Raw genomic sequence first — 27,082 nt, forward strand, 5'->3', positions numbered from 1 at the left:
TTCTCTTGCCTGTTTGCCCTGGCCAGAACTTCCAATACTATGTTGTATAGGAGTGGTGACAGAAGGCATCTTTTTTTTTTTTTTTTTTTTTTTTTGAGACGGAGTCTTACTCAGTCGCTCAGGCTGCAGTGCAGTGGCGTGATCTCGGCTCACTGCAAGCTCCGCCTCCCGGGTTCACACCATTCTCCTGCCTCAGCCTCCCAAGTAGGTGGGACTACAGGCGCCCACCGCCACGCCCAGCTAATTTTTTGCATTTTTAGTAAAGACGGGGTTTCACCGTGTTAGCCAGGATGGTCTCAATCTCCTGACCTCGTGATCCACCCGCCTCGGCCTCCCAAAGTGCTAGGATCACAGGTGTGAGCTACTGCGCCCGGCCGACAGAGGGCATCTTTGTCTTGTGCCAGTTTTCAAAAGGAATGCTTCCAGCTTTTGCCCATTCAGTATGATATTGACTGTGGATTTGTCATAAATAGCTCTTATTATTTTGTAATACATTCGATCAATACATAGTTTACTGAGAGTTTTTAGCATGAAGGGGTGTTGAATATTTTACTGAAGGCCTTTTGTGCATCCATTGAGAAAATCATGTGGATTTTGTCATTGGTTCTGTTTATGTGATGGATTACGTGTACTGATTTGCATATGTTGAACCAGCCTTGCATCCCAGGGATGTGGTCGACTTGATCATGGTGGATAAGCTTTTTGATGTGCTGCTGGATTTGGTTTGCCAGGATTTTACTGAAGATTTTCACATCGATTTTCATCAGGGATATTAGCCTGAAATTTTCTTCTTTTTGTTGTGTCTCTGCCAGGTTTTGGTATCAGGATGGTGCTGGCCTCAAAAAATAATTAGGAAGGAGTTCTACTTTTTCTGTTGTTTGGAATAGTTTCAGAAGGCATGGTACCAGCTCCTCTTTGTACCTCTGGTAGAATTCAGCTGTGAATCCATCTGGTCCTGGGCTTTTATTGGTTGGTAGACTATTAATTACTGCCTCAATTTCAGAACTTGTTATTGGTTTATTCAAGGATTCAACTTCTTCTTGATTTAGTCTTGGGAGGGTGTATGTGTCCGGAATTTATCCATTTCTTCTAGATTTTCTAGTTTATTTGCGTAGAGGTGTTTATATTGTGGGATTGGTGGTGATATCCCCTTTACCATTTTTTTTTTGCATCTACTTGATTCTTCTCTCTTTTCTTCTTTATTAGTCTGGCTAGTGGTCTAGTGGAGTGTTAAAGTCTCCCACTATTGTTGTGTGGGAGTCTAAGTCTCTTTGTGGGTCTCTAAGAACTTGCTTTATGAATCTGGGTGCTCCTATATTGGTTGCATATATATTTAGGATAGTTAGCTCTTCTTGTTGCTTGGATCCCTTTACCATCATGTAATGCCCTTCTCTGTCGTTTCTGATCTTTGCTGGTTTAAAGTCTATTTTATCAGAGACTAGGACTGCAACCCATGCTTCTTTTGCTTTCCATTTGCTTGGTAAATACTCGCCCATTCCTTTATTTTGAGCTTATGTGTGTCTTTGCACGTGAGATGGGTCTCCTTAGAAAAACCCATCGTCTCAGTGCAAAATCTCCTTAAGCTAATAAGCAACTTCACCAAAGTCTCAGGATATAAAATCAATGTGCAAAAATCACAAGCATTCCTATACACCAATAATAGACAAACAGAGAGCCAAATCATGAGTGAACTCCCATTAACAATTGCTACAAAGACAATAAAATGCCTAGGAGTACAACTTGCAAGGGAGGTGAAGGACCTCTTCAAGGAGAACTACAAACCACTGCTCAAGGAAATAAGAGAGAACACAAACAAATGGAAGAACATTCCATGTTCATGGATAGGAAGAATCAGTATCGTGAAAATGGCCATACTGCCCAAAGTGATTTATAGATTCAATGCTATCCCCATCAAGCTACCACTGACTTTCTTCACAGAATTGGAAAAAACTACTTTAAATTTCATATGGAACCAAAAAAGACCCCATATAGCCAAGATAATCCTAAACAAAAAGAACAAAGCTGGAGGCATCACGCCACCTGACTTCAAGCTATACTACAGGCTACAGTAACCAAAATAGCATGGTACTGGTACCAAAACAAATATACAGACCAACAGAACAGAACAGAGCCCTCAGGATAACGTCACACATCTACAACCATCTGATTTTTGACAAACCTGACAAAAATAAGCAATGGGGAAAGGATTCCCTATTTAAAATTGGTGTTAGGAAAAATGGTTAGCCATATGCAGAAAAATGAAACTGGACCCCCTTTTCACACCTTACACAAAAATTAACTCGAGATGGATTAAAGACCTAAAACCATAAAAACCCTAGAAGAAAACCTAGGTAATACCATTCAGGACATAGGGATGGGCAAAGACCTCATGACTAAAACACCAAAACCAAAAGCAACAAAAGCCAAAATTGACAAATGGGATCTAATTAAACTAAAGAGCTTTTGCACATTAAAAGAAACAATCATCAGAGTCAACAGGCAACCTACAGAATGGGAAAAATTTTTTGCAATCTATCCATCTGACAAAGGACTAATATCCAGAATCTACAAGGAACTTAAATTTACAAGTAAAAGACAACCCCATCAAAAAGTGGGCAAAGGATATGAATGGACACTTCTCAAAAGAAGACATTTATGTGGCCAACAAACATATGAAAAAAAGCTCATCACCATTGATCATTAAAGAAATGCAAATCAAAACCACAATGAAATACCATCTCACCCCAGTTAGAATGGCAATCATTAAAAAGTCAGGAACCAACAGATGCTACAGAGGATATGAAGAAATAGGAACACTTTCACACTGTTGGTGGGAGTGTAAATTAGTTCAACCATTGTGGAAGAAGAGTGTGGCAATTCCTCAAGTATCTAGAACCAGAAATACCATTTGACCCAGCAATCCCATTATTGGGTATATTTACAACTCGTTGTACTATAAAGACACATGCACACATATGTTTATTGTAGCACTGTTCACAATAGAAAAGGCTTGGAACCACCCCAAATGCCCATCAATGACAGACTGGATAAAGAAAATGTGGCACATATACACCATGGAATACTATGCAGCCATTAAAAAAGGATGAGTTCATGTCATTTGCAGGGACATGGATGAAGCTGGAAACTATCATTCTCAGCAAAATAACACAGGGGCAGAAAACTAAACATTGCATGTTCTCACTCGTAAGTGGGAGTTGAACAATGAGAACATATGAGCACAGGGAGGGGAACATCACACACCGGGGCCTGTCGGGGGGTTAGGAGAGGGATAGCATTAGAAATACCTAATGTAGATGACAAGTTGATGGGTACAGCAAACCACCATGGCACGTGTATACCTATGTAACAAACCTACACATTCTACACATGTATCCCAGAACTTAAAGTGTAATAAAATATACACATATCAAATGTTAGATATCCTTTCTAAAATATTACATTTTTGTTACTTGAAGAAAATTCTGACCTAGTTCACAGATAATGGCAATGCATGCTCGGACCATTCTGTCTCTTTCTTGAAGTCCATCATTTCCAACTGCAATTAATGAGTTGGTTACAGAACTAGGAAACAAGGAAGCATTCACAGTAATCATCTGTAACAGAAGGAATCAGAAAAAGAAGTTACTTTAGTAACACATTTCTTAAACCTATTTTGTCCAAACTGAAATAGTTAATAACATAGAATAAGATCCAGAATAAGATCTAGGTACCAATTTTAATCTTCTGCTTCTTATGGATATTTCAAAATATTAATATAACTAACAATTGATGTAACAAATGTTAATAGCCATTACCATGGAAAATGTGTTAGATTTTTTCTTACAAACTATAAATTCATTGACCAAATGTTTCTGAGATTTTAAATTATTCTAGAATAGGGACTAAATCTTAAACAGTTTTTCAGTACCTAGACAAAGTAAACCAGAGGTGACAATAGTAGTCAATATACTACTGCACTTTTACGATCCTGACCATCTCTCCATATACCATCATCACCAAGTCCTACCAATTTACTTCCATAACATCTTTACTTCTACTCCCCTCTCCTCATCTAATCAACTGACTAACTTGGGCCCGCACTCTCACTCTGACTACTGCAATAGATATCTAATGATATCCTTACTCTCTAGTCACCTTCCCCATCCATTACTTGTTGCTATACCAGAAAGCAGAGTTCATAATCCAAATCTATTTTAAATATTTCAAAAATTCTGATGGAAATATCTTGTAATAAAACTTCAGATGAATCTCACATTAAATGAAAGATCTAACCGGCAATAACATTTGGAATACTGAAAATAGGTAACATATGTCTTTGATTTGGAAAACAGAAAATTATGTAGCTAACTATTGTTTAGTAAATAAAGACTATTTTGCAAATTAATTAAAAATGGCAGGTTCCTGGAGTGGAAATAAAAGAAAATATTTTGTTTGTATGGTAATAAAATATTACAGAAAATTAATCTGACCCAGATGTTACTAGATTTATTGTCCTATTGATAAAATAAAACTTATGTGATGAAACAATCAGAGGATGCAATATAACTAAATGAAAGATACACAATTAAGTCTTACAGAAGATTAAAAGAAAGATCTGTTTGATTAGTAGTTGTAAGTGGTTTGTCATTTAAGCAGCATTTTAAAGACACATTACAAAGTTCACCTGAAATTATACAACAGTTCTACAACCATAAAACAAACATATCTCTAATAATTGTAGAATCTACAAAAGCTTTCATATTCATTTCTAAGTCAGTTTTTTCAATTAACTGAAAAAGGAGAGAAAGAAAGGGAGAAGGAAGGAGGTATAGGAAGTATAGGAAATCGATCTTCCTGGGTGAAAGAATTCTAACATTTTATGACATTAAGTTATTTTTTAATACTTTCTGATCTATTACTATTCTTATAAGGAGCTTGTAAGAAAATTTCTCCAAATAGCAAAATGCATGTAATATATTCTGTAAAATATTTTGCTGAAAAACCAGGCAAAATGGTTTTTAGACTTAAGTCTGCTATAATAAACTATGCTACCTTGGCTAAACCAAGCCTCTGTGTGCCTCAATTTCCTCATTTGTAAAATGAAGATATGTATGAACAGATAATTTCTAAAGTTTCAAGTATAAAATTCTATATAAATCTTGTGTCTAGTAAACATATACTTACTTAATTCACCAGATTGTGCTATGAAATAGATACATAAAATTTTTACAAATAAAATCACTCTTCTTATTTTCCAGGAAATATACGCAAAGAAACTCTTAAACTGTGTGCAAATCAGAGAATGCTTTCTTCATAAACCAATGAATGCTCAATAAGGGAGAAGTCATAGAATGCAGTCACTGTTAAAACTGTAAAAGTTTAATAATCTCTTCTGGCATGACAGGACAGACATATAAAACAAATTAAAGATCCTGACTAGGTAATAAATTTGTGGAACTGACACAAAGGAATTAGAGAAGCACTGAGTTACCTAAGGGGTATACCTAATATTTGAGCTGAGACTAGAAGATCAATGTAAGGTGAGAAGGGCTGAAAATGAAAAGAGTAGGAAGAAAGTAATAATTGTGGTAGTAGTGGTGGGTAGTTTGCCTACACATGGTGGCATAAGACATGTCAGATAGAAATGGTTGGCTGGACCAAAACTGGGCTCTGAAGGCCAAAATAGGCAGGTTGAACTTCAAACTCATGGGCCAATGTAGGTTTGCAAATTTTGGAGAAGAGGGTTCTTGCTCTGGCTTTGCCACTATCTTGCTACACATCAAGGGCATGAGATTCCAGTCAATGAATCTCTTTCAAATGTAAAAAGTTTGTGGTATTAATTCCTTATTACATGAATAAAGAAATTATATATGAAAAAAAGACAGTTCAAATTAGGTAGACGGCAAGTAGAATTTAAATAAGATTAAGAAAAGAATAGTAACAACTGACTAGCGGAAAAACTACATTAAAAATGAGAGAAATAAAGCCACAAAAGAGCTGCCTGCATTGGAAGGGGGAAATCAGAGACATGGAAAAGAAAAAAGCAGACAGAATATTTCCAAATGAATGAGATGAGTAAAATAAAAGAAAAAGTAACATAAGAATTCCTTAATTATTCATAGCGTAAGTTATCCTAAAGCAAAAAGTGTTTTTCCTTATCTTTTAAAATATAATAGACTAATACTTTTATTACAAATTTTAAGACTTTTGGGAATGCATACAAAAAAATTCAGTGATACAGTAATTATAATATTAAACATTAATTTCTACTGCAGGTTGAGCATCCCTAATCCAAAAATCCAAAATGCTCCAAAATCACAAACTTTCTGAGCACTGACATGAGCCAGAAGTAGAAAATTCAGCATCTGACAATTTTGCTTTCTGATGGTTCAATGTACATAAACTTTGTTTCATGCACAAAATTCTTTAAAATATTATACAAAATTGGCTGGGTGTAGTGGCTCACACCTATAATCCCAGCACTTTGGGAGGCCGAGGAAGGCAGATCACGAGGTTGGGAGATTGAAATCATCCTGGCTAACATGGTGAAACCCCATCTCTACTAAAAATAAAAATTAAAAAAAAAATTAGTTGGGTGTGGTGGTGGGCGCCTGTAGTCCCAGCTACTGGGGAGGCTGAGGCAGGATAATGGCGTGAACCCGGGAGGTAGAGCCTGCAGTGAGCCTAGACGGCGCCACTGCACTCCAGCCTGGGCGACAGAGCGAGACCCCGTCTCAAAAAAAAAAAAAAATTATACAAAATTAACTTCAGGATATGTGTACAAGGTGTATACGAAGCATAAATAAATTCTGTGTTTAGATTTAAGTCTTCTCATTCACAAGATATCTTCTCATATACACACAACTATTCCAAAACCCAAAAAAATCCAAAATGGGAAATAACTTCAGGTCCCAAGCATTGTGGAAAAGGAATATTCAACCTGTAGTACAGCTGCAGGTTTAAAAAAAAAAAAAAAGGGTGCCTCAGATGCTAAAAGCACTAATGAAATTATAGTTTCTCTGGCCAATAGAGGCCACTGTTCGTTCGGCAAATGTGCTCTCACTCTAATTCTTTTAGCGTAAACCAAGGAAAAGTCCTGTGCCACAATTCTTCCTCTGATTCTATATTCCACCACCAAATATCAGCAATTTTCCTGTTCTAGGATTCACAAACGGTATGTGAGTCAACTACTCTGCATCTCAGAAGACAACCAAATGAAATGATATTTTTGTTATGCTGCTATTAAATTATTTTTGAGCAATTAAAACCTGAGCTACTTTAAATTTTAACTTTTGCAAAAATACAAAATTGAAGTAAAACATTTACTAAAATATCCAAAATTGAATTTAATTGTCTGAATCCATTTGAAATTGTCTTCTCTTCTGACAGCAGTCTCTACAGCGGTGATGCTCAAAGTGTAGACCAGGAAATTCTGAGGGTCCTTAAGATATTTTCAGAGATTCTGCATAGCAATACAAAAATATCATTTGTCCTTTTCACTCTTATCTTCTCAGAAGTGTGTACTAAAGTTTTACAGGGGCTCCACCGCATGTGTTATTAAAACAGACTGAATGCAGAAGCAAATATGATAATCCAAATGACTTGTGTATCAAGATAAAATTAAAGAGAGTTGCAAAACTCTGAAACAATAGCCCTCTTCTCATTATTTTTTGGAAAATATAGTCATTCCAAAGTGCCCATCAACCAATGAGTGGATAAAGAAAATGTGGTATTATACACTATGGAATATTACTCAGCCATAAACAATTGAAATAATGTCTTTTGAAGCAACTTGGATGGAGCCGGAGGCCATTACGCTAAGTCAAATTAACTCAGGAATGGAAAACCAAATATTGTATGTTCCCTGCTTCTAAGTGGGAGCTAAACTATGAGGACGCAAAGGCATATGAATGATATAACGAACTTTGGGGACTGGAGGTGGGGGGAGTTTGGGAGGAGGTGAGGGAAAAAAAGATTACATATGGGGTACAGTGTACACTGCTTGGGTGACAGGGGCACAAAAATCTCAATCACCACTAAACGTCTCCATGTAACCAAAAACCACCTGTACCCCAAAAATTATTGAAAAAGTAAAATAAAATATGGTTTTCATAAAAATGTTATTTATGTTTGTATTTAATGTGTTTATTATTTTAAATATATTAATATATATTTTAGTTCCTAATATTACAAATACTGACATACATAACCCAAATAACGAAAAAATTGTTCTAGGTTCTTCAGAAACAAATTTTGTTTCATCCTGAATTCTCAGTCATGGAAGAAGGAAGAATTGTATAAATAAAAACCATACATTTTTAAAATCTGAATTTGAAAAGTCAAATTACAATCCTAGTGTAACAGTTCAAGTCTCCTAATCTATCTACAGTATCATTCTTAGTAGAATTTCAAACTTCTTTTAAGACTTAATTCATCCATTTACTTGTTCACCTGTGAGTACTATTACTAACCAACAGGTAGACAATTGTAAGAAAAGTGAAAAAGAGGGAACCCTAGCTAACACAGAAACTGAACAGTACACCATTTTGGAACCTGTATGGAATTGAAAGATAGGAAGAGGGAAAAAAGAACTAAAAAATTCAACTGGTAAATATTTTTAGATTTTTTATGCAAATGAACATATACTTCATGATTCATGAACATTAAGATGAAATATGAGGGATACTTGTCTCACTCAGGCTGTGTCCCAACCAAATTTACTCTCAGTTCCCTTTCTTCTTCCACCATTAGGGTTATCAAGTAAAACAACAAAGCATTCCCTGAAGGCCTCTCAGTAGAAGCATTATGGATTGTCCTTAACACCCTCTCTTGTGGAGTTTAGGCTGTGACCTTTTATCCTGTATAAGGGCCTGAATTGTTTATTGCAACTGCCCACAGACTGTATCCAAATTCACCTTTAAAACAATGAACTTCTAACTATTTGTGACTTCCATTTAATACTATAAACTCTAAGTATGCAATAAAGAGAAAATTAGGATGGGGAGCAAGTAATCCTCTTTCTTCAGTAACTTATCAAAGCGGTAACTACATTTACATGTCTATTAAAGGAAGAAATATTCTTCACAATAAACATTTTATAAGAAATATTGTCCTAGCTATACCCAATCACATAGAATAATTCCACAAAATATTTGTTTACCTCAAAGTTTAATGAATTTATTTAATATATAACTTTAATAAAAGTGTTTAATAAAAGTTTAGTCTTTAATCTTAATCAAGATTTCACAAAACAGTCTAATCTAAAAATGTACATATTAACAAAAAAACCATAAATTTGCCTTTTACTCTCACACATAGAGCATACCTTTCTGACTAATCGAAGTGCTTGTGTCCTCTCTACCTCGTTGCTCTGTTGTATGTCAATGCACCTAAACAATACACAAAATATTAATCATTGATAAAATTCTATTAAACAACTTTTTGTATCATAATACTGCTTGATGAAACCCATTTTCACTATGTCAATATGGTATATTAAAGTTTTGGTATATGATTTCTCAGTACCAACATATATTTATTTAATTAACGCATACATCTCTAGTGATAAACATCTGTCAATTAAAAGACCAATTTTTTCTTTTAAAACCTCAGGAAAGAACAGTATAGTAAGTAATTTATAAGATAAGACTACATCTATTTATAGAGAAAGAACAATAAACAAAGTATTAAAAGTCTACTAAAAAAAATTCACTTTTCTCTGATAAAATTCAGACATTTTATAAAAATTGTAAAGGAAAAATAGTTCAAGGCTCTTTTCATTTAATTGCAATTTTGACCGGGGCTTAAACTAAATTAGGCACTATCCATAAAAATTCTATCTCACCAAAATATAATTTGAATTCTGAATTCACTTCAAATATTGATGTCCAAACAAATACCACCAAACTGACATTTCTTTGTAAAATGTGTTAAATTATCCAATTTTGAAAGTCTTTTGTTTATGTAGGAGCATTTTTATTTAGACAGTTCATTATTCTAATCAATGCTTTATATATAGATAGTCTGCGATTCAAAAAGCATTTCTTCTATCTGAATACAATTAATCTAAGGCAATTCTATTAAAATACAAATGGACTTAGAATTCCATTCCTGGTCATGACAGAGATGGGAGGTTCTGACTGTCTTGCCAAAAACAACCATAAAGGTTTAAAAAAAAAAAACAAATACTTTACAGTATAAAACAACTATTAAAAGGGCAATGAAGAATAATCTCTGAAAAAAGAAGCACAGGGAGCTCCACATTCAACCACATTTGTTCCCTGGGTGCATTTATCAATGTCAATCCCTGGCCTCATGGGCAGAGTTCTAACAGAAAGCAGAAATCAGGCTGTCCTGAAAAGACAGAGGTTTAACATCAGGGCAGCCAAAGTAGCTGGGACTTGAGGGGTAAAATCCCTGAGAGAAGAAAACAGAAGAAAATGAGCTAAAATCTGCATGCAGTGCTCTCTAAGACACTTGTCAACATCTACATTGTGCAAAAGCAGAATTACACTCTAAGAAACAAAGGAACAGAGTATAGATTTCAGCAGAAACACAATACTCTAAGAAATAGGTTAGGGTTAAAGACTGGTTAAGGTGAAAAGATTCTGCTCAATATATCCACTCTGAGATCCTAAATAGCCACTTCTAGGAGCAAAGGCAAATCTAATACCAAACTTTAACAGAATCAGTGTAATAAACCAACATTCTAGAACAAAACTTAATTCTCTTAAAATGCAAATAACATGATCCTGAGACAATAATTATTTTTTTTTTGTTTGGATTTTTTGTTTTTGAGACAGAGCTGGTGCCTCGGCCTCCTGAGTAGCCGGGATTACAGGCGCGTGCCACCGTGCCTGGCTAATTTTTGTTTTCTTAATAGAGTCGGGGTTTCGTCACACGTTGGCCAGGCTGGTCTTGAACTCCTGGCCTCAAGTGATCTGCCCCGCCTTGGCCTCCCAAAATGCTGGGATTACAGGCATGAGCCACCAAGCCCAGCCCCAACAATTTTGAATACCGATGTTCACCATTCTATCAGACAATATGAGGCATGGTTTAAAACAAAGGGCCAAGAACCAAAAACTAAGAAAAGAAAATGGCACTACAAATAGAATACAGGTGATTCACATATTGGAGTTGTCAGAGGGGACTTCAAAATAACCATGGTTAATATGCTAAAGAAAATAGAAGAAAAGATGAAGAAATAAAGCAGAGACCTGAAATCTTTAAATAAAACTAAAATAGGCCAGGCACGGTGGCTCAGGCCTGTGATCCTAGCACTTTGGGAGGACGAGGCGGGTGGACTGCTGGAGCTCAGGAGTTCGAGATCAGCCTGGGCAACACAGTGCAACCCTGCCTCTACTAAAATAGAAAAAAATTAGCCAGGCGTGGTGGTGCGCACCGGTAGTCCCAGCTACTCGGGAGGCTGAGGCAGGAGAATCACTTGAACCCAGAAGACGGAGGTTGCAATGAGCTGAGATCAGCGCCACTGCACGCCAGCCTAGGCGACAGAGCAAGACTCCATCTCAAACAAACAGGGGGGAAAAAAAACCTAAAATAAATAAAATAATAACTGAAATTAAGAATTCATGAGTCATGTACTAGCAGGATGAAAGGTTTTTAATAAACAGGTAAGTAGAAAAGTAAGCACACTGAAATACAAAGATTAACCACAACAAAAGGTTGAAAAATACAGTAACGGCATCAGAAACGTGGGACAGTAAAAAGATCCAACATGTGTATAGATGGGGTACCAGTCAATAGGGCAGAATATACAACAGAGTAAAAAAAAAATCTTTAAAGCAGCCAGAGGTAAAAAGATACATCCGAAAAAATCTCAAAGACATCAAGAATTCCTACATAACAAGAAAGAGAAGCTACTTATTGTTCAACTGTTATTAAAAAAAAAAAGAGAGAAAAGAAAAGAAATTAAGAAGAAAAAGAAATCCAGAAGACAATAACCGAAGCACTAAAAAATAAATAAGTGGTAATGAAAACAGCCTTTGAACATGAAGGCAAAATAGAGGGATTTACAGACAAAAGATGACTAGCAGAACTAAATATATCAAGGATATATGTTCCAATCTCTAGGATAACTACTAAAAAGAAGGAAAGACTTCATAGCCAAGACACTAAAAGAGGAAAAAAACTGTTATTTCAAATGAAGCAAAAAAATGAGAAATACAAGAACAAAGAACATATGTGACAAATAGAATAGAAATACCAAGATAGCAAACAAATTCAAGTATTAGGAAGCTAGTAATGAGACAACAAACTCAAATACACACAAATAATTACATTAGACAAAGGCCATAAATCATGCACGTAGCAAACAAATCCAAGTATTAGGAAGCTAGTAATGAGACAACAAACTCATAAATACACAAAAATAATTACATTAGACAAAGTCCATAAATCATGCACATAATAAACCACTAGACATAAATAGTCTAAATACTCCAGTAAGAAGACAAAGTTGGTCAAACCAGATATTAAAAAAAGAAAAAACGATATGATATTTACAGGGGAGACACTTAAATGTAAAAACAAAAAAAGAAAGTAAAAGGATGGTAAAAGGTATACCATGCAAACACTAGGCAAAAGAAACGTGGTAATGTATTATTAGATTACATGAACACTCATAAAAGAAGTATTACTAGGAATAAAGAGGGTTATTTTATAATTATAAAAGGATTAAGCCCAACATGAAGATTTAGCACTTCTAAACATGAAGTAACAACAAAGCTTCAAAATCTGAAACAAGAAAAAGAAAAGTCAGAAAGTACTATATAGGTGAAAAATAATTGAGTCTATAATTTTATAACAGGCTGAAAAAAACTGTGCTGACTTTAAAATACCAGACTGAATTATAATCATAAAAAAAAAAAAAAAAAAAAAAAAAAAAAAACCACATATCTTACATATATTTTCCAAGTAAAATGAAAACAAGGCCATATTTCCCTAGTTGTTTTATAAAACAAACATACATACTCCCAATACTAAAACCAGACAGACTTCAGATGAATGGAAAAATAAAGGTCAATACCTCTCATGAACATGGTGCAAACATCTATAAAATATTAGCAAAGGATATTAAGTTATATATGAAAAGGGGAATATATCACAAATAGTGGTGTTTATTTAAAGAATGCAAACTAGGAATATAAAGAAAATCTAGTAATAGCTTATAGAAAGTATAAATAATGGTGAAATACTGAATGCTCTTCACCTGAGTTCAAGATCAAAACAAACTTGTCCATTAGTATCATTCCTATTCAGTGCAATATTCTAACTCATGTAGTAAGGTAGGAAAAAGATAAAGATTGGAAAGGAAGATATAAAATGGACATCATCTATAATTAATGCTTATACACATAGAAAATCCAAAGTAATCTAAAAACAACCAGAACTGAAAAGTGAATTTGGCAAGATTGCTAAATAAGAGGTCAATATCTCCCCTCAATTTTTTTGTATATTAGTAACAAAAACAGAAAAGAATAAGTTTTAAATTACATTAATACTATCATAAAAATATCTTAGAATAAACTGAATAAATATGTTCAGGACCTCTGCAAAAAACAAACACACACTACTAAATACTGTTGACAGAAATCAAAGTCTCCAATAAATAAAAGTTTAGAAAATTCAATAATAAGATGTAAATTTACCCCAAATTGATCTAAATGCAATCCCTACTAAAATCCCAGCAAGTTGTGTGGATATGGACTACCTTATTCTAAAACTTATATGAAAATGCAGAACCCAGATTAGTCAAAATAGTCTTGAAGAAACAAAATTAGACTCACATTAACAGGTATCAAGACATATTATAGAACTGCAGTAGTTAAAACAGTTGAGAAACCGGTGCAAGGACAAATATACCAACTAAAGAGGATAGAGAACCCAACAATAGATTGCTATTGAACTACCTGATTTACAACAAAAGGTGACACAAATCTAGACGTGAAATGAAAATGTTTTCAATAAAAGGTGCTAATTTTATTGGATATTCACAAAGATAAAAATGAATCATGACACACAGAGCAAGACTCTGTCTCAAAAAAAAAAAAAAAATGAATCATGACTCGCCATCTATCTCATACCTTACACAACCATCAAATGAGATCAAATCAAGTAAGATGGTTCAAAGACTTAAACACGTATAAAGGAATAAAACCTTTAAAAGAAAACATAGATCTCTTCCAAATAGACCAAAAAGCATTCTGGATTTCACTAATTATGAACTTTTGTTCATCAAAGACCCATTAAAAGAGTGAAGAGGCAAGGCAGAGGCAAAGCAAAGGCAAGGCGAACTGAAAGAAGACATTTTCAATACATACATCTGTAAAGACTCATATCCAGAAGATATCAAGAATTCCTACATAACAAGAAAGATAATCCAATTTACAAATGAGTAAAAGATAGGATACCCAAACTTTCAACCAGCAAATGAAAAGTGCTTAACATCATCACTCATCAGGGAACACAAGTTAAAACCACAATGAGACCCCACAATGAAAACCACACAAGAAACGATATAACCAAAAACTGAAAATATCAAGTGTTGATGAGGATACGGGGAGACTGAAACTCCTATACATAATAGTAGACATATAATCAGTGCAATCATTTAGCAAACTCTTCAGCAATATCTACTAAAGCTAAACATACATGTATCTTATAACCCAGAAATTCTAGTTCTACATATACATAAGAGAAATGAGTGCATTTCTTCTTCTATAAGAATATTCTTGCAGCCTTCTACAAGAATATTCAGGGCAACTTTATTCCATAGTCAAACACTGAAAACAACCCAGAAAAGCTTCAACAGAATGGAATAAATTGTGGTCTATTTATAAAATGAAATGTTACACAGCAAGAAAAAACAAAAACAAAACAAAACAAAAAAACATAGATGAATCTCAAAGATAATAATGAGAAAAAAAGAGTAATTACTGTATACGTCCAACACAATGCTCAAGAAGAGGAAAAACTAGTGTGCAATGGGAAAAGTTAGAATAATGTTTACAACTGATTGCAGTGTATAACAGAGCTTTACTGGGATGTGGAAAATGATCTAAATCTTGTTACTTGCGGGGGGTGTGTGTGTGTGTGTGTATGCAAAACGCATCAAGGTTATCCTAGAGTAAAAATCTGTACACTTTATGGTAGACTAGAGTAAAAATCTGTACACTTTATGGTAGACGTGCTAAAAACTCAACACAAAATTTCAAAAACATATAAACAACTCTAGGAAATTTACCTAGCTATTAAATAGTCCACTTTCAATTTTAGCACCTTCTGGAGAATACTGGAGTCTTGGATGAGATATCGAAGCGCTCGTAGCCCTGCTGCTCGCACTTCTTTTGCTTCATTTAATAAAGCTAACCGCAAACTGTATGAAAACAAACAAAATAGAAGTTTTGCTGCACGGGTTTCAAATACACACAAAATTATATTACCAAATTATTCCTCAGCCAAAATATGCAAAAATTCTAGTCATGAACGGAATTCTATCTAAGAGCATTCTACATATATAAAAATTATTCACTCCAACCCAATTTCACTTACTGTTGCTTTTTTAAATCTGTGCCTCCTTAGTACATTCTTGCCAATCAAGAAAATGTTACTGAGTTCTTACCTTCTGTTCTTTATTTTATATAAACAATGGAAAATTAAATACACCTTTTTCAAGCTATACCATTTGTGTCTCTACAATCAAATATCCTCTCTCTGGCTACCTGTTCCATATCTCTCCCAGAAATCATTGGTTTAAATCAATGATAAAAATAATTTACACCAATAGCAGGCACAGACCTTTTATATCAATTTTAATTCCTAAGAGTACCTAAAAGATAGTTATAAAACCATATAACATGCCTCTACTAGTGTGCATGGGCAAATCAAGTCTGTTGTAAGCACCACTTTCTCTTAGGTAAGACCTAGAGTTATAGGTTCCTCTTGTTCCTGGGAATAATATGAGAAATTTAGTCTGCAAATTTCAGATTTAATTTAAAAGTTTAAATTATAGAAGTCCAGGTATTTTTGAACATTCACTTTGGTTCCCCATATTTAGTAATTAGAAAATATCACAAAGACTCACAAAAATAAAACTACTGTAGCTCTTAAATTTTTCTGATGTTCAAGCAACTGTTTCTATGAAATCAAATATGAGGTGCTGTATTATTCTATTTCCAGTTTAAAATTACTAAAATTAAAATTACTAAAATCTGGAAGGGATGGGAGAGGGAAATGAACTACACTTACCAAATTATGATATCCTCATAGTTAAAGCCCAGTTTTTCTTCACTGTGGCCAATATCACAAAGAAGCTGTCAGAAAAACAAAACAAGTATGTATGTGTTGTATATTTTTACATATTTATATACATTATATGTTTACACTGCAAAATAAGGTATTTTTATGGAATATTTTGAAAACTATGATTCTACTGTTCAAATAGGCAGCTTTATTTATATCATCTTACTATTTCTCATTTGCTCTGCCAGTTTTAAGTTTCTTAAATCTTTTATCTTTCCTGCCTTTTAAAAACTCATTTGTTTTCTATTATTCCATTTTCCTTCTCAATAATTTACTGTTTTAAAAATGGTTCTTTTAGTGGTTACTACTAAGATTACAACATGCATTGTTGACTCATCTAACAAAAAGTATCACTTCACAATGTCCTCAATAATGCCAGAATCTCACACTTCAATTTTACTTTCTCCCCTCACATTTCACTTTACAATTGTTTTTTCTATCTTTTAAAAACTATACTGTATTACTGTTTTTGAATAGTATTTATCAATTGAATAGTCAATATCAATTTATATTTATTCACATATTTGCCCTTTTTATTATTCATCATTTTAACGGTTCCTTAATGGGATATCTTCCTTCTACCTGAAGAACTCTGTTGTTGCTGTTGACTTGTTTTGTTAGTGTTTTGATTTAATTTTAGACCAGGTTGCTGGTAATGATTTTCTTGTTTTTTATTTCTCTGGAAATGATTTTTTTTACATTCAAGTTTGAAGAATATTTTGCTGGATATTTAGAATTTTAGGTTAGCTGCTATTTTCCTCCAACAGTTTCAAGATGGCTTCCATTGTTTCAGTTGTGAAGTCTGCCATCAGAGTTATTGCTGACTCTTTTGAATGTCATTTCTCAGACTCTTTTTTTTTTTTTTTTTTTTTTGAGACGGAGTCTCACTCCATCACCCAAGCTGGAGTGCAGTGGCGCGATCTGAGCTCACTGCAAGCTCTGCCTCCCAGGTTCAAGCGATTCTCCTGCCTCAGCCTTCGGAGTAGCTGGGATTACAGGTGTCCGCCACCACACCCGGCTAATTTTTGTATTTTTAGTACAGATGGAGTTTCGCCATGTTGGCCAGGCTGGTCTCGAACTCCTGACCTTAGGTGACCTGCCTGCCTAAGCTTCCCAAAGAGCTGGGACTACAGGCGTGAGCCACCGCACTGGGCCTCTCAGACTCTTTTTTTTTAAGACGGAGTTTCGCTCTTGTTGCCCAGACTGGAGTGCAACGGCGCAATCTCGGCTCACCGCACCCTTCGGCTACCACAACCTCCCTCTCCCTCGTTCACGTGATTCTCCTGCCTCAGCCTCCCTAGTAGCTGGGATTACAGACATGCCACCAAGCCTGGCTAATTTTGTATTATTAGTAGAGACAGGGTTTCTCCATGTTGGTCAGTCTGGTCTCGAACTCCCGACCTCAGGTGATCCGCCTGCCTTGGCCTCCCAAAGTGCTGGGATTACGGGCATGAGTCACAGCGCCCAGCCTCTCAGACTCTTTTTAAGACATCTTTCCTTAGCTTTGGTTTCCAGCAATCTTATTACAATGTTTCTAGGTGTGGTTTCCTTTGTAGCTATTCTGCTTAGGGTAAACAAAACTTCCTAAATCTCTGGGCTGATCTATTTCTGCAGTTTTGAAAAATTCTATACAATATATTTTCAAAACTACTTCTGTCCAAACTCTCCTTCTGGTAATTCAATTAAATGTATGCCAGATCTTTTCATGTGTATCACAAATCTGTAAATCCTCTTTTGTTTTTTTCCATTTTCTTTTATCTCAATGCTTCAGCTGAATATTTTCTATAACCTGTTTTCTGATGTGTCTAATCTTCTATTACATGTATCTAATGAGTTTTTAAATTTAGATACTGTATTATTCTCTTCTTGAATTTCCATTTAATCTTTTTAGTCATTCCAATGTGCTAATGAAATTCTTCATTTCACATCAATTTCTTCCATACATCCTCTATGTTCATGACATAGTTGTTACTGAAAGTAGGTTTCATCTAATACACCTGAATGATGTGGATCATCTCTGGATCCGTTATTAGCTGTTTTCCCTTTCAGTCACGTAATCCTGTCCTTTGGTGGCTCCTCAGTCTTTGATTGTATCTAAAAACTTGCAAAGATTTGATGGTGTTATCTGTCTCCACAGAAGGTTCAGCCTTCTTTCTGTTAAGCCACTAGATGGTGTTGAGTCCACATGAGGGGGTTATCCTGGTAAGACCAGGCCTACCTCTGCTTTCTGCTTGCCACCTGAAATTTCAACTGAAAGCCTATTGTTAAGAAACCTTGTACAGGCAGATGAAAAATTTAATTTTTGTTTTGCAAACTCCATTCCTGATTTTCAAAGATTTTCCACTTACGTTTTAAGTTTCTCATCCCAGGTAGCCCCAGGATTAAACAACTGAATTGAGGGGAGAATCTCCTCACGCTTGATGCACCTAGGACTCCACCAAAACCTCTGTGCTGTTTTCTTTGTCTTTCAGCAACAGTATTCCTGGGCCTAACGCCTGAATCCTGTTTCCTGCCCACACTTAACATCAGCAAGTGTCCCCTGGGAAAAAGTTGTTGAAGCAGCTTACTTGTACAAGATTCTCCCTTTTCTGAAAGGTTGGCATCTGCACTTATTGTTGCCCGAGCAGCTGCCTGCTGCCTTCAAACAGGTTTTCCTAGTTTTCATTGAGAGCGGTGGTCTAATACTAGCTATATGGATCCCACCTGGATGAATATATGCCTGTTTAATCTAGGTATGAGTTTGGAGAATTGACTTTTACCTAAAAGTTATGTATAATGTCCTTAATTGATTTATTGGGGCTAACTGAAATGGATTAAAGAGAAGATAAATCATGTATTTAACACTGAAGACCAAGAAGGGTCTCCAAAGTGCTAATAATATTCTTTCTCAGTATGAAGTTATAAACACTGTAACCATACAATATAAAGCAACCAAAGTGATCAACATATCACATCACATCTATGAGAAGAATGGACCCTAAGAAAAAGTTGATCATAGAAGTTTACTACCCTGTTGGTAGGATAACTATAAAAATTTCCTGTCCAATTTTTTCTTTACAGGAAAAAAGGGGAGGGGAGGAGGTCCCAAATACAACAGGATAGGAGATAGGACCAGAATAGCTGCTATCAGATATTGCAACACTGCTGATATTACAATACTGGTATTCCTTAAAATTTTGATATGACGAACAAAGAGGCTTCAGACTTTCAAAGAGTATAAATAATGTTTTTCTTTTGTTTTTACTGTCTTGTACAGTATTGCAAGTAGTTAAAAATTTAAAAGAATGCATTTTTATACATACATATTTAAAACAATAACATAAAAATTTCTAAGTTTTGAGATAAAACTTCTATACCTCTAAAAAACCAACCATATACCTAAAATTAAAAGTGACATAATGTGTTAGTAAAAAATATTTACAACAAGTACGGTAAGAAAAAGGTTAAGGCACTGTATGTAGTTTGCTAGGGCTACTATAACATATATCACAGACTGGGTGGCTTAAACAACAGAAATTTACTTTTTCATAACTCTGGAGGCCAGAAGTCTAAGATCAAGGTGTTGGCAGGGTTGTTTTTTTCAAAGTCTCTCTCCTTGCCTTACATATGACTATTTTCTGTATCTTCCTATGTGTATGTCTGTCTCCTAATCTACACTTTTTTAAGAGGTTATACTGGATTAGGCCCACCCACCCATATGACCACATTTTTCCTTAATTACCTTTTTCAAAGGCCCTATCTCCAAATACAGTCACATTCTGAGGTATTGGAGGTTAGAAATTCAACACACAAATTTTGACGAGACACAATTCAGCTCATAGCATTCCATCTTCACCTAGCAAACTAATACAGATCCTTATATTGAAACAAATTGAGGAAAGACTTCTCAGGACCCCAAAGAAGGACAGGCAAAGAAAATGTACAAGGATTTTACTGAAGAAATATAATTGACAAATAAATATGACATATATTCATTTATCCTAAAACCCAACTCAAATGAATTGCAAAGTTCTACTTAAAACTCACAAAAATGGCAAAATATTGTTTTAAATATTATTGTATAACATTATTTTATTATTGTAAATATTTCAAATAATAGTTTAAAATATTGTATATTACTATAATATTGTTTTTAAATATATTGCAAAATATTATTTTAAATATTATTATATATTGGTAATGGGATTGAAAACTGAAAATATCTTGTAAACTAAATTGGAAAGATGCACTAAGATCAAGATCCACTTTTGGAGATTTATGTATTTTAAATATTTTATTAATATAAAGTAGGTTCAAGTATAAGATGCTTATGACATTATTTACAACATTAAAGAAACAGAAATAAAATGTTTGTAAAGGAGGAACTTTATGAGGCCATTAAAATAATATATAAGAAAAAATATGCATAATCTATTGCTAAGTAGGGAAAAGATTCCGTAAGATACATTTCTTAAAGACACACTTTAAAAAAAAGTGTATACATTAAAATTTAACACCAAAAATTTAACAACAAAAAAGAAAGTAGAATCACAGATAATTTATTCTCCTCTGCATTTTTGTGTATTTTATAAATGTTCACAATTAAACATGTATCACACCATGTAGGAACAGTTTTATATATAGTATTGATGAATATACACAGAAGTAACAATTATTGACTGTTAATCTTCTCAACCCTAGTAGTATTTCTGTACATGAAAACAACTGGGGCTTAGAGAGGTTAATATGACTTCCTAAGGCCACAAAGGTAATTAAGTGGTAAAGCTGGAAATCAGATCAAACCAGTGTGAGGCCAGAGCCCACTGTGAAAAACATTACTACAATTTTATATTGAAATTATTTACACAGGGTTGGGGATGAGGGGAAGTAAAAAAACAACTGAATATTACCATCTTATTTCATTTCTCCAGCCTCAAATGTGGCATCAAGAGTCTGGAGAACTGCACCCTGGCTATATATATACATAAAACAAATAAGAAAATTTAACTATTGTTTTCTCCAGAACTGCTAACTAAAAATATACCATAAAAAAACTGCCCATTTCAAAGAATGAAAACATAAACAACTGCACTTTCACTACTTAAAATAAATTATTATTTTTAAAGATTTCTCACATATTTCAGAATACTAGCATTATCACTATGTGGTACCATACATGAATTAGAAAGAAAACTATGGTCACTAGCTATGATTACTTCATCCTTGGGAATATCCAAATATAAATAATATAGAAAAATTAAAGTTAGAATTTGTTTATATCAACATACAAAATATTGTGCTTTTAAACTGGGAAAAAATGTCACTTTCTTAAATTATAATTTACACATATCAACTCAACTGCTTAAAAAGGCAGTATTTCCATTCTTCTGCTACAGGAACAGTGAATGTTAATAAAATGAAAGGTTGTAAAATTCTACCAGTATACAAAGTCTTGTCCTTTAAAGGGTTGTTTTTTCCCGTAAGTGTGTACTTGACTCTCATTTCCTGCATTATGTTTCTCATACTTGCCAACCTTGTAGAAAACTATAGATTCAGAGAACACAATTTTCTTTTTTTTTTTTTTTTTTGAGATGGAGTCTCGCTCTGTCGCCCGGGCTGGAGTGCAGTGGCCAGATCTCAGCTCACTGCGAGCTCCGCCTCCCGGGTTTACGCCATTCTCCTGCCTCAGTCTCCCGAGTAGCTGGGACTACAGGCACCCGCCACCTCGCCCGGCTAGTTTTTTGTATTTTTTAGTAGAGATGGGGTTTCACCGTGTTAGCCAGGATGGTCTCGATCTCCTGACGTCGTGATCCACCCGTCTCAGCCTCCCAAAGTGCTGGGATTACATGCTTGAGCCACCGCGCCCGGCCTAATTTTCAAAAGAAAAATATATGACCATTTATCACTTAACATTTCCTAGAGTTAGCAGTTTTAGTGAAAAAGTTAAAATTCGAAGGTATTATAATCTTAAAAAACAAACATGCACAATTTAAAAAGTGTATAGAGGTGTATCATTTTCTGATTATTAATGTTGATGCATTTCAATTGCAAGAAAAATTTTTGAGAAAGATGCTGAATCAGCTGGAAACTGGAAAATCATAAATAACTAAAAAGAACAATTATGGCAGAAACACAGTATATTTGTTATTAATTAGTGCCTATTTTCCAGAGATAGTAAATAGAATTCAACAATGGTTAAATGCTTTCAGGTTGTTTCCAGGACTGTATAAGAGGGCTTTAATCAGTCTTAAATGAAAAACCTTTGGAATCAGAATTATCCCAAGCAGTGATTAAACTTTCTATGTGTAACTAAATTCACATATATATTGGGAATAAGAAAGAAGATAGTAATAGAATTCTAAATTTTGGATTATCAAAGAAATATACTTTTACTGTTAATCACTAAGAGTTCACATATAGATCTCAAAATATAATAAGAATGACTTTGATACAAATTTCTTATGATGACTACCTTACTAGTTATCTCCTAATTTACATAACCAAACCCTAAGGTAAACATTAATCTCTTTAGCTTTTTCTGTATGTGATATGGTTTGGCTCTGTGTCCCCACCAAAATCTCACCTTGAATTCTAATAATCCTCACGTGTCAAGGGCAGGACCAGGTGGAGGTAACTGAATCATGGGGGCGGTTTCCACCATGCTGTTCACATGATACTGAGTTCCGTCTATGACCATATCACCCTGAACACACCCAATCTCATCTGACAGTGAGTTCTCATGCTATCTGCTGGTTTTATAAAGGGCTTCCCCCTTTGCTTGGCACTCATTTTTCCCTCCTACTGCCATGTGAAGAAGGATGTGTTTGATTCCCCTTCCACCATGATTGTAAGTTCCCTGAGGTCTCCCCAGCCATGCAGAACTGTAAGTCAATTTAACCTCTTTCCTTTATAAATTATCCAATCTTGGGCAGTTCTTTATAGTACTGTGAGAACAGACTAACACAGTAAACTGGTACCACAGAGAGTGGGGCACTGCTGTAAACATACACGACATGCGGAAGTGACTTTGGAACTGGGTAACAGACAGAGACTGGAATAGTTTAGAGAGCTCAGAAGAAGACAGGAAAATGTGGGAAAATTTGGAACTTCCTAGAGACTTGTTGAATGGCTTTGATCAAATTGCTGATAGTGATATGAACAATGAAGTCCAGGCTAAGATGGTCTGAGATGGAGATGATGAACTTGTTGGGAAGTGGAATAAAGGTGATTCTTGCTATGCTTTAACAAAGAGACTGACAGCATTTTGCCCCTGCACTAGAGATCTGTGAACTTTGAACTTGAGAGAAATGATTTAGGATATCTGGCGGAAAAAAATTCTAAGCAGCAAAGCATCCAAGAGGTAACTTGGTTGCTCTATAAAGCATTCAGTTTTATATATTCACAAAGATACAATTTGGAATTGGAACTTATGTTTAAAAGTGAAGCAAAGCATAAAAGTTTGAAAACTTTGCAGCCTGATGATGCAACAGAAAAGAAAAATTTCTCCTCCATTTTCTGAGGAGAAATTCAAGCTGGCCACAGAAATTTGCACAAGTAACAAGGATCTGAATGTTAGTTACCAAGACAACAGGGAAAATGTTTCCAAGGCATGTCAGAGATCTTCATGGCAGACCCTCCCATCACAGACCCAGAGGCCTAGGGGGAAAAAGTGGTTTCCTGGTCAGGGCCCAGGGACTTGCTGCTTTGTGTAGTCTTTAGTGCCCTGTATCCCAGCTGCAGCTAAAAGGGGCAACATAGAGCTCAGGCAGTTGCTTCAGATGGTGCAAGCCCCAAGCCTTGGCGATTTACACATGGTGTTGGGCCCGTGGGTACATAGAAGTCAGGAACTGAGGTTTGGGAACCTCCGTCTAGATTTCAGATGGTGTATGAAAATGCATGGATGTCCACACAGAAGTGTGCTGCAGGGGTGGAGCCCTCATGGAGAACCTCTGCTAGGACACTGCGGAAGGGAAATATGGGGTTGGAGCTCCCACACAGAGTCCACACTGGGGTACTGCCCAGTAGAGCTGTGAGAAGAGGGCCACTATTCTCCAGATCCCAGAATGGGAGATCCACCGACAGCTTGCACTGTGCACCTGGAAAAGCCACAGGCACTCAATTCCAGCCCATGAAAGCAGACAGAAGGGGGTGCTGTATCCTGCAAAGCGACAGAGGCAGAGCTGCCCAACGCTGTGGGAGCTCACTTCTTACATCAGCGTGACCTGGATGTGAGACATGGAGTCAAAGGAGAACATTTTGGAACTTGAAGGTTTAATGACTGCCCTATTGAGTTTTGCACTTGCATGGGGCCTGTAGTAGTTCTTTCGTTTTGGCCAATTTCTCCCCTTTGGAATGGGAGTATTTACCCAATGCCTGTACCCTCACTGTATCTAGGATGTAACTAACTTGCTTTTGATTTAACAGACTCATAGGCAGAAGGGACTTGCCTTGTCTCCAATGAAACTTTGGACTTGGACTTTTGGGTTAATGCTGGAATGAGTTAAGACTTTGGGAAACTGTTGAAAGGGCATATTTGTGTTTTGAAATGTGAGGACATGAGACTTTGGAGGGGCCAGGGGAGAATTAAAAGGTTTGGCTCTGTGTTCCCACCCAAATTTCACCTTGAATTGTAATAATCCTCATGTGTCAAGGGTGGAACCAGGTGAAAATACTTGAATCATGTGGTCATTTCCTCCATGCTGTTCTCATGATAGTGAGTGAGTTCTCATGAGATCTGAGAGAACTCACTATCACTGCTTTTATAAGGGACTTCCCCTTAAAAAGTCCTCTGAGAGAACTCACTATCAGTGGTTTTATAAGGAGCTTCCTTCCCCCTTCACTCAGAACTCATTATCTCTCCTGCCACCATGTGAAGAAGGACACGTTTGCTTCCCTTTGCACCATGATTATAAGTTTCCTTAGGTCTCCCCAGCCTTGTGGAACTGTAAGTCAATTAAACATCTTTCCTTTAATTACCCAGTCTCGGGCAGTTCTTCACAGCAGTGTGAGAATGGACTAATATACTATGAAAGACACAAGAAGAAACAGAAGAACACAGAGTGAGTTAAAACATGGGCATCCTGTGAAGCCTCTACTAATAATCGAGTTGCTAATTAATCTTCAACCATTAGGTAGCAATTCTGTCACTACTATTTTAGCCATTACTGGTGACATCCTATCTCCTATATTAATGTAAGTCACTAAAATGTAATTCTGTCTACCCTATTTCATAGGCTTGTTATTATATATTATGAACAAATCATTGACTATGTTTAGAAATTGTTAAAGACATTACAAAATGTAAGAATTAGCGTTAACAGTCACATAAAATGCTAAATTATTAGACACCACACTTTTCATTGGGTTTGGCACTCCCCATGCCATCCATGCATTTTTTTAATTGGCTATCGGTCACAACGCCTAGCTAAACATGACCAAATAACATCAGAGTTCATATACAAAGATGTTAAGAGAGCGTACTCTCTGCTTTTCAAGACTAGAAGTATTAAGGATGATGTATCTTATCTTAGTCCCATGGAAAGTGTTTACCTGAGAACGAAGACAACCTGAAAGAAAATAGGAATGAAAAGTAGAGTGGCAGCATGTAACTGACAGTGTCTCAACCCCTGGGTTGTCTTGTCTGAAATTAGGATCCAACATTTGATATTCCTAATTATGTACACAAGTAACTTCTTTATATTTTAGCTAAGATGAATTAGGTTTGCTGAATTTGTTACTTATAATCAAGTTAAACATTCAGTATCTTAAGTTCACAATTATTTTATGAGTATAACATGTTAAACTTAACATTTTTATACAAGCAAAACAAACACTATTATACAAATCTTATTTTAAGATGGGTTAAAGATTTTGATAATGTCACTGGTTTGCCTACTAAAATCCACGTCCATCCTCAGTTAATCAATCTGTTATTTGTTACAATAAATCTGTATGACTTTCTTACACAAATACTAAAATATTCAAAAAGGGCTATAAACAATTATATTCTGACAAAGATTACAACAGAACCGTAAATTATTTCCAAGTATTAAAAATTTGTCTGTTTATTAAAATGATCACATTTTAAAAAATGTAATGACTAGTTAAAACTAGGTAGTTCTAAATGCTACTCCCGTTTTACTTGTATTACTTTGAAGGTTAAATAGCTCTTCCAAATAAGCAAAAGAAATAACAACCCTAATTTTAAAAAACGTTATCTCAGAATTCCATGGCATATATAAACGTTATATTAGAATTCCATGGCAGTCTTTCACATGGCAATTTAGACATAAACACACACACACACAGCTACAAAAAAAAGTAGATTGATATGTATAGAAAAGGAAAGCATCCTACGATATATCGGGATGTGGAAAGCAGCAAACTGCAAGTCAATATACGTATACATACACAGATATATATACACATACACATTTATATACACATATATCACATTCTCATTTAAAAAATACCTTTTTGCATATACATCTACAGTCATGCACTGCATAACGACTTTTCAGTCAATGATGGATCACATGTACGACTGTGGTACCATAAGATTATAATACTATATTTTTACTGTATCTTTTCTATGTTTAGACACTTACCATTGTGTTACAACTGCCTACAGTATTCAGTACAGTAATATGCTTTACAGATTCATAGCCTAAGAGCAACAGACTATACCATATAGCCTGGACATGTAGTACACTACACCATCAATGATTGTGTAAGTACACTCTATGATGTTCACAAAACGATGAAATCACCTAATGATACATTC

At 35.2% G+C, this 27,082-nt stretch overlaps 1 protein-coding gene across 2 annotated transcripts in view; it reads right to left on the reverse strand.

Moving 5' to 3' along the window:
• Positions 1–27,082, reverse strand: part of RICTOR (RPTOR independent companion of MTOR, complex 2) — an 83,863-nt gene that overhangs the window by 49,896 nt on the left and 6,885 nt on the right. For both annotated transcript variants that reach the window (XM_011966126.1, XM_011966120.1), the window contains exons 2-5: positions 16,267–16,331; positions 15,263–15,394; positions 9,326–9,389; positions 3,488–3,614 (exon numbers count right to left, since the gene is read on the reverse strand). In XM_011966126.1, coding sequence (XP_011821516.1) covers positions 3,488–3,614; positions 9,326–9,389; positions 15,263–15,394; positions 16,267–16,331 — 388 coding nt within the window. The remainder of the gene's footprint in view (positions 1–3,487; positions 3,615–9,325; positions 9,390–15,262; positions 15,395–16,266; positions 16,332–27,082) is intronic.

Source organism: Mandrillus leucophaeus, unplaced genomic scaffold (genome assembly GCF_000951045.1).
Source record: "Mandrillus leucophaeus isolate KB7577 unplaced genomic scaffold, Mleu.le_1.0 Scaffold119, whole genome shotgun sequence".
Taxonomy (NCBI): domain Eukaryota; kingdom Metazoa; phylum Chordata; class Mammalia; order Primates; family Cercopithecidae; genus Mandrillus; species Mandrillus leucophaeus.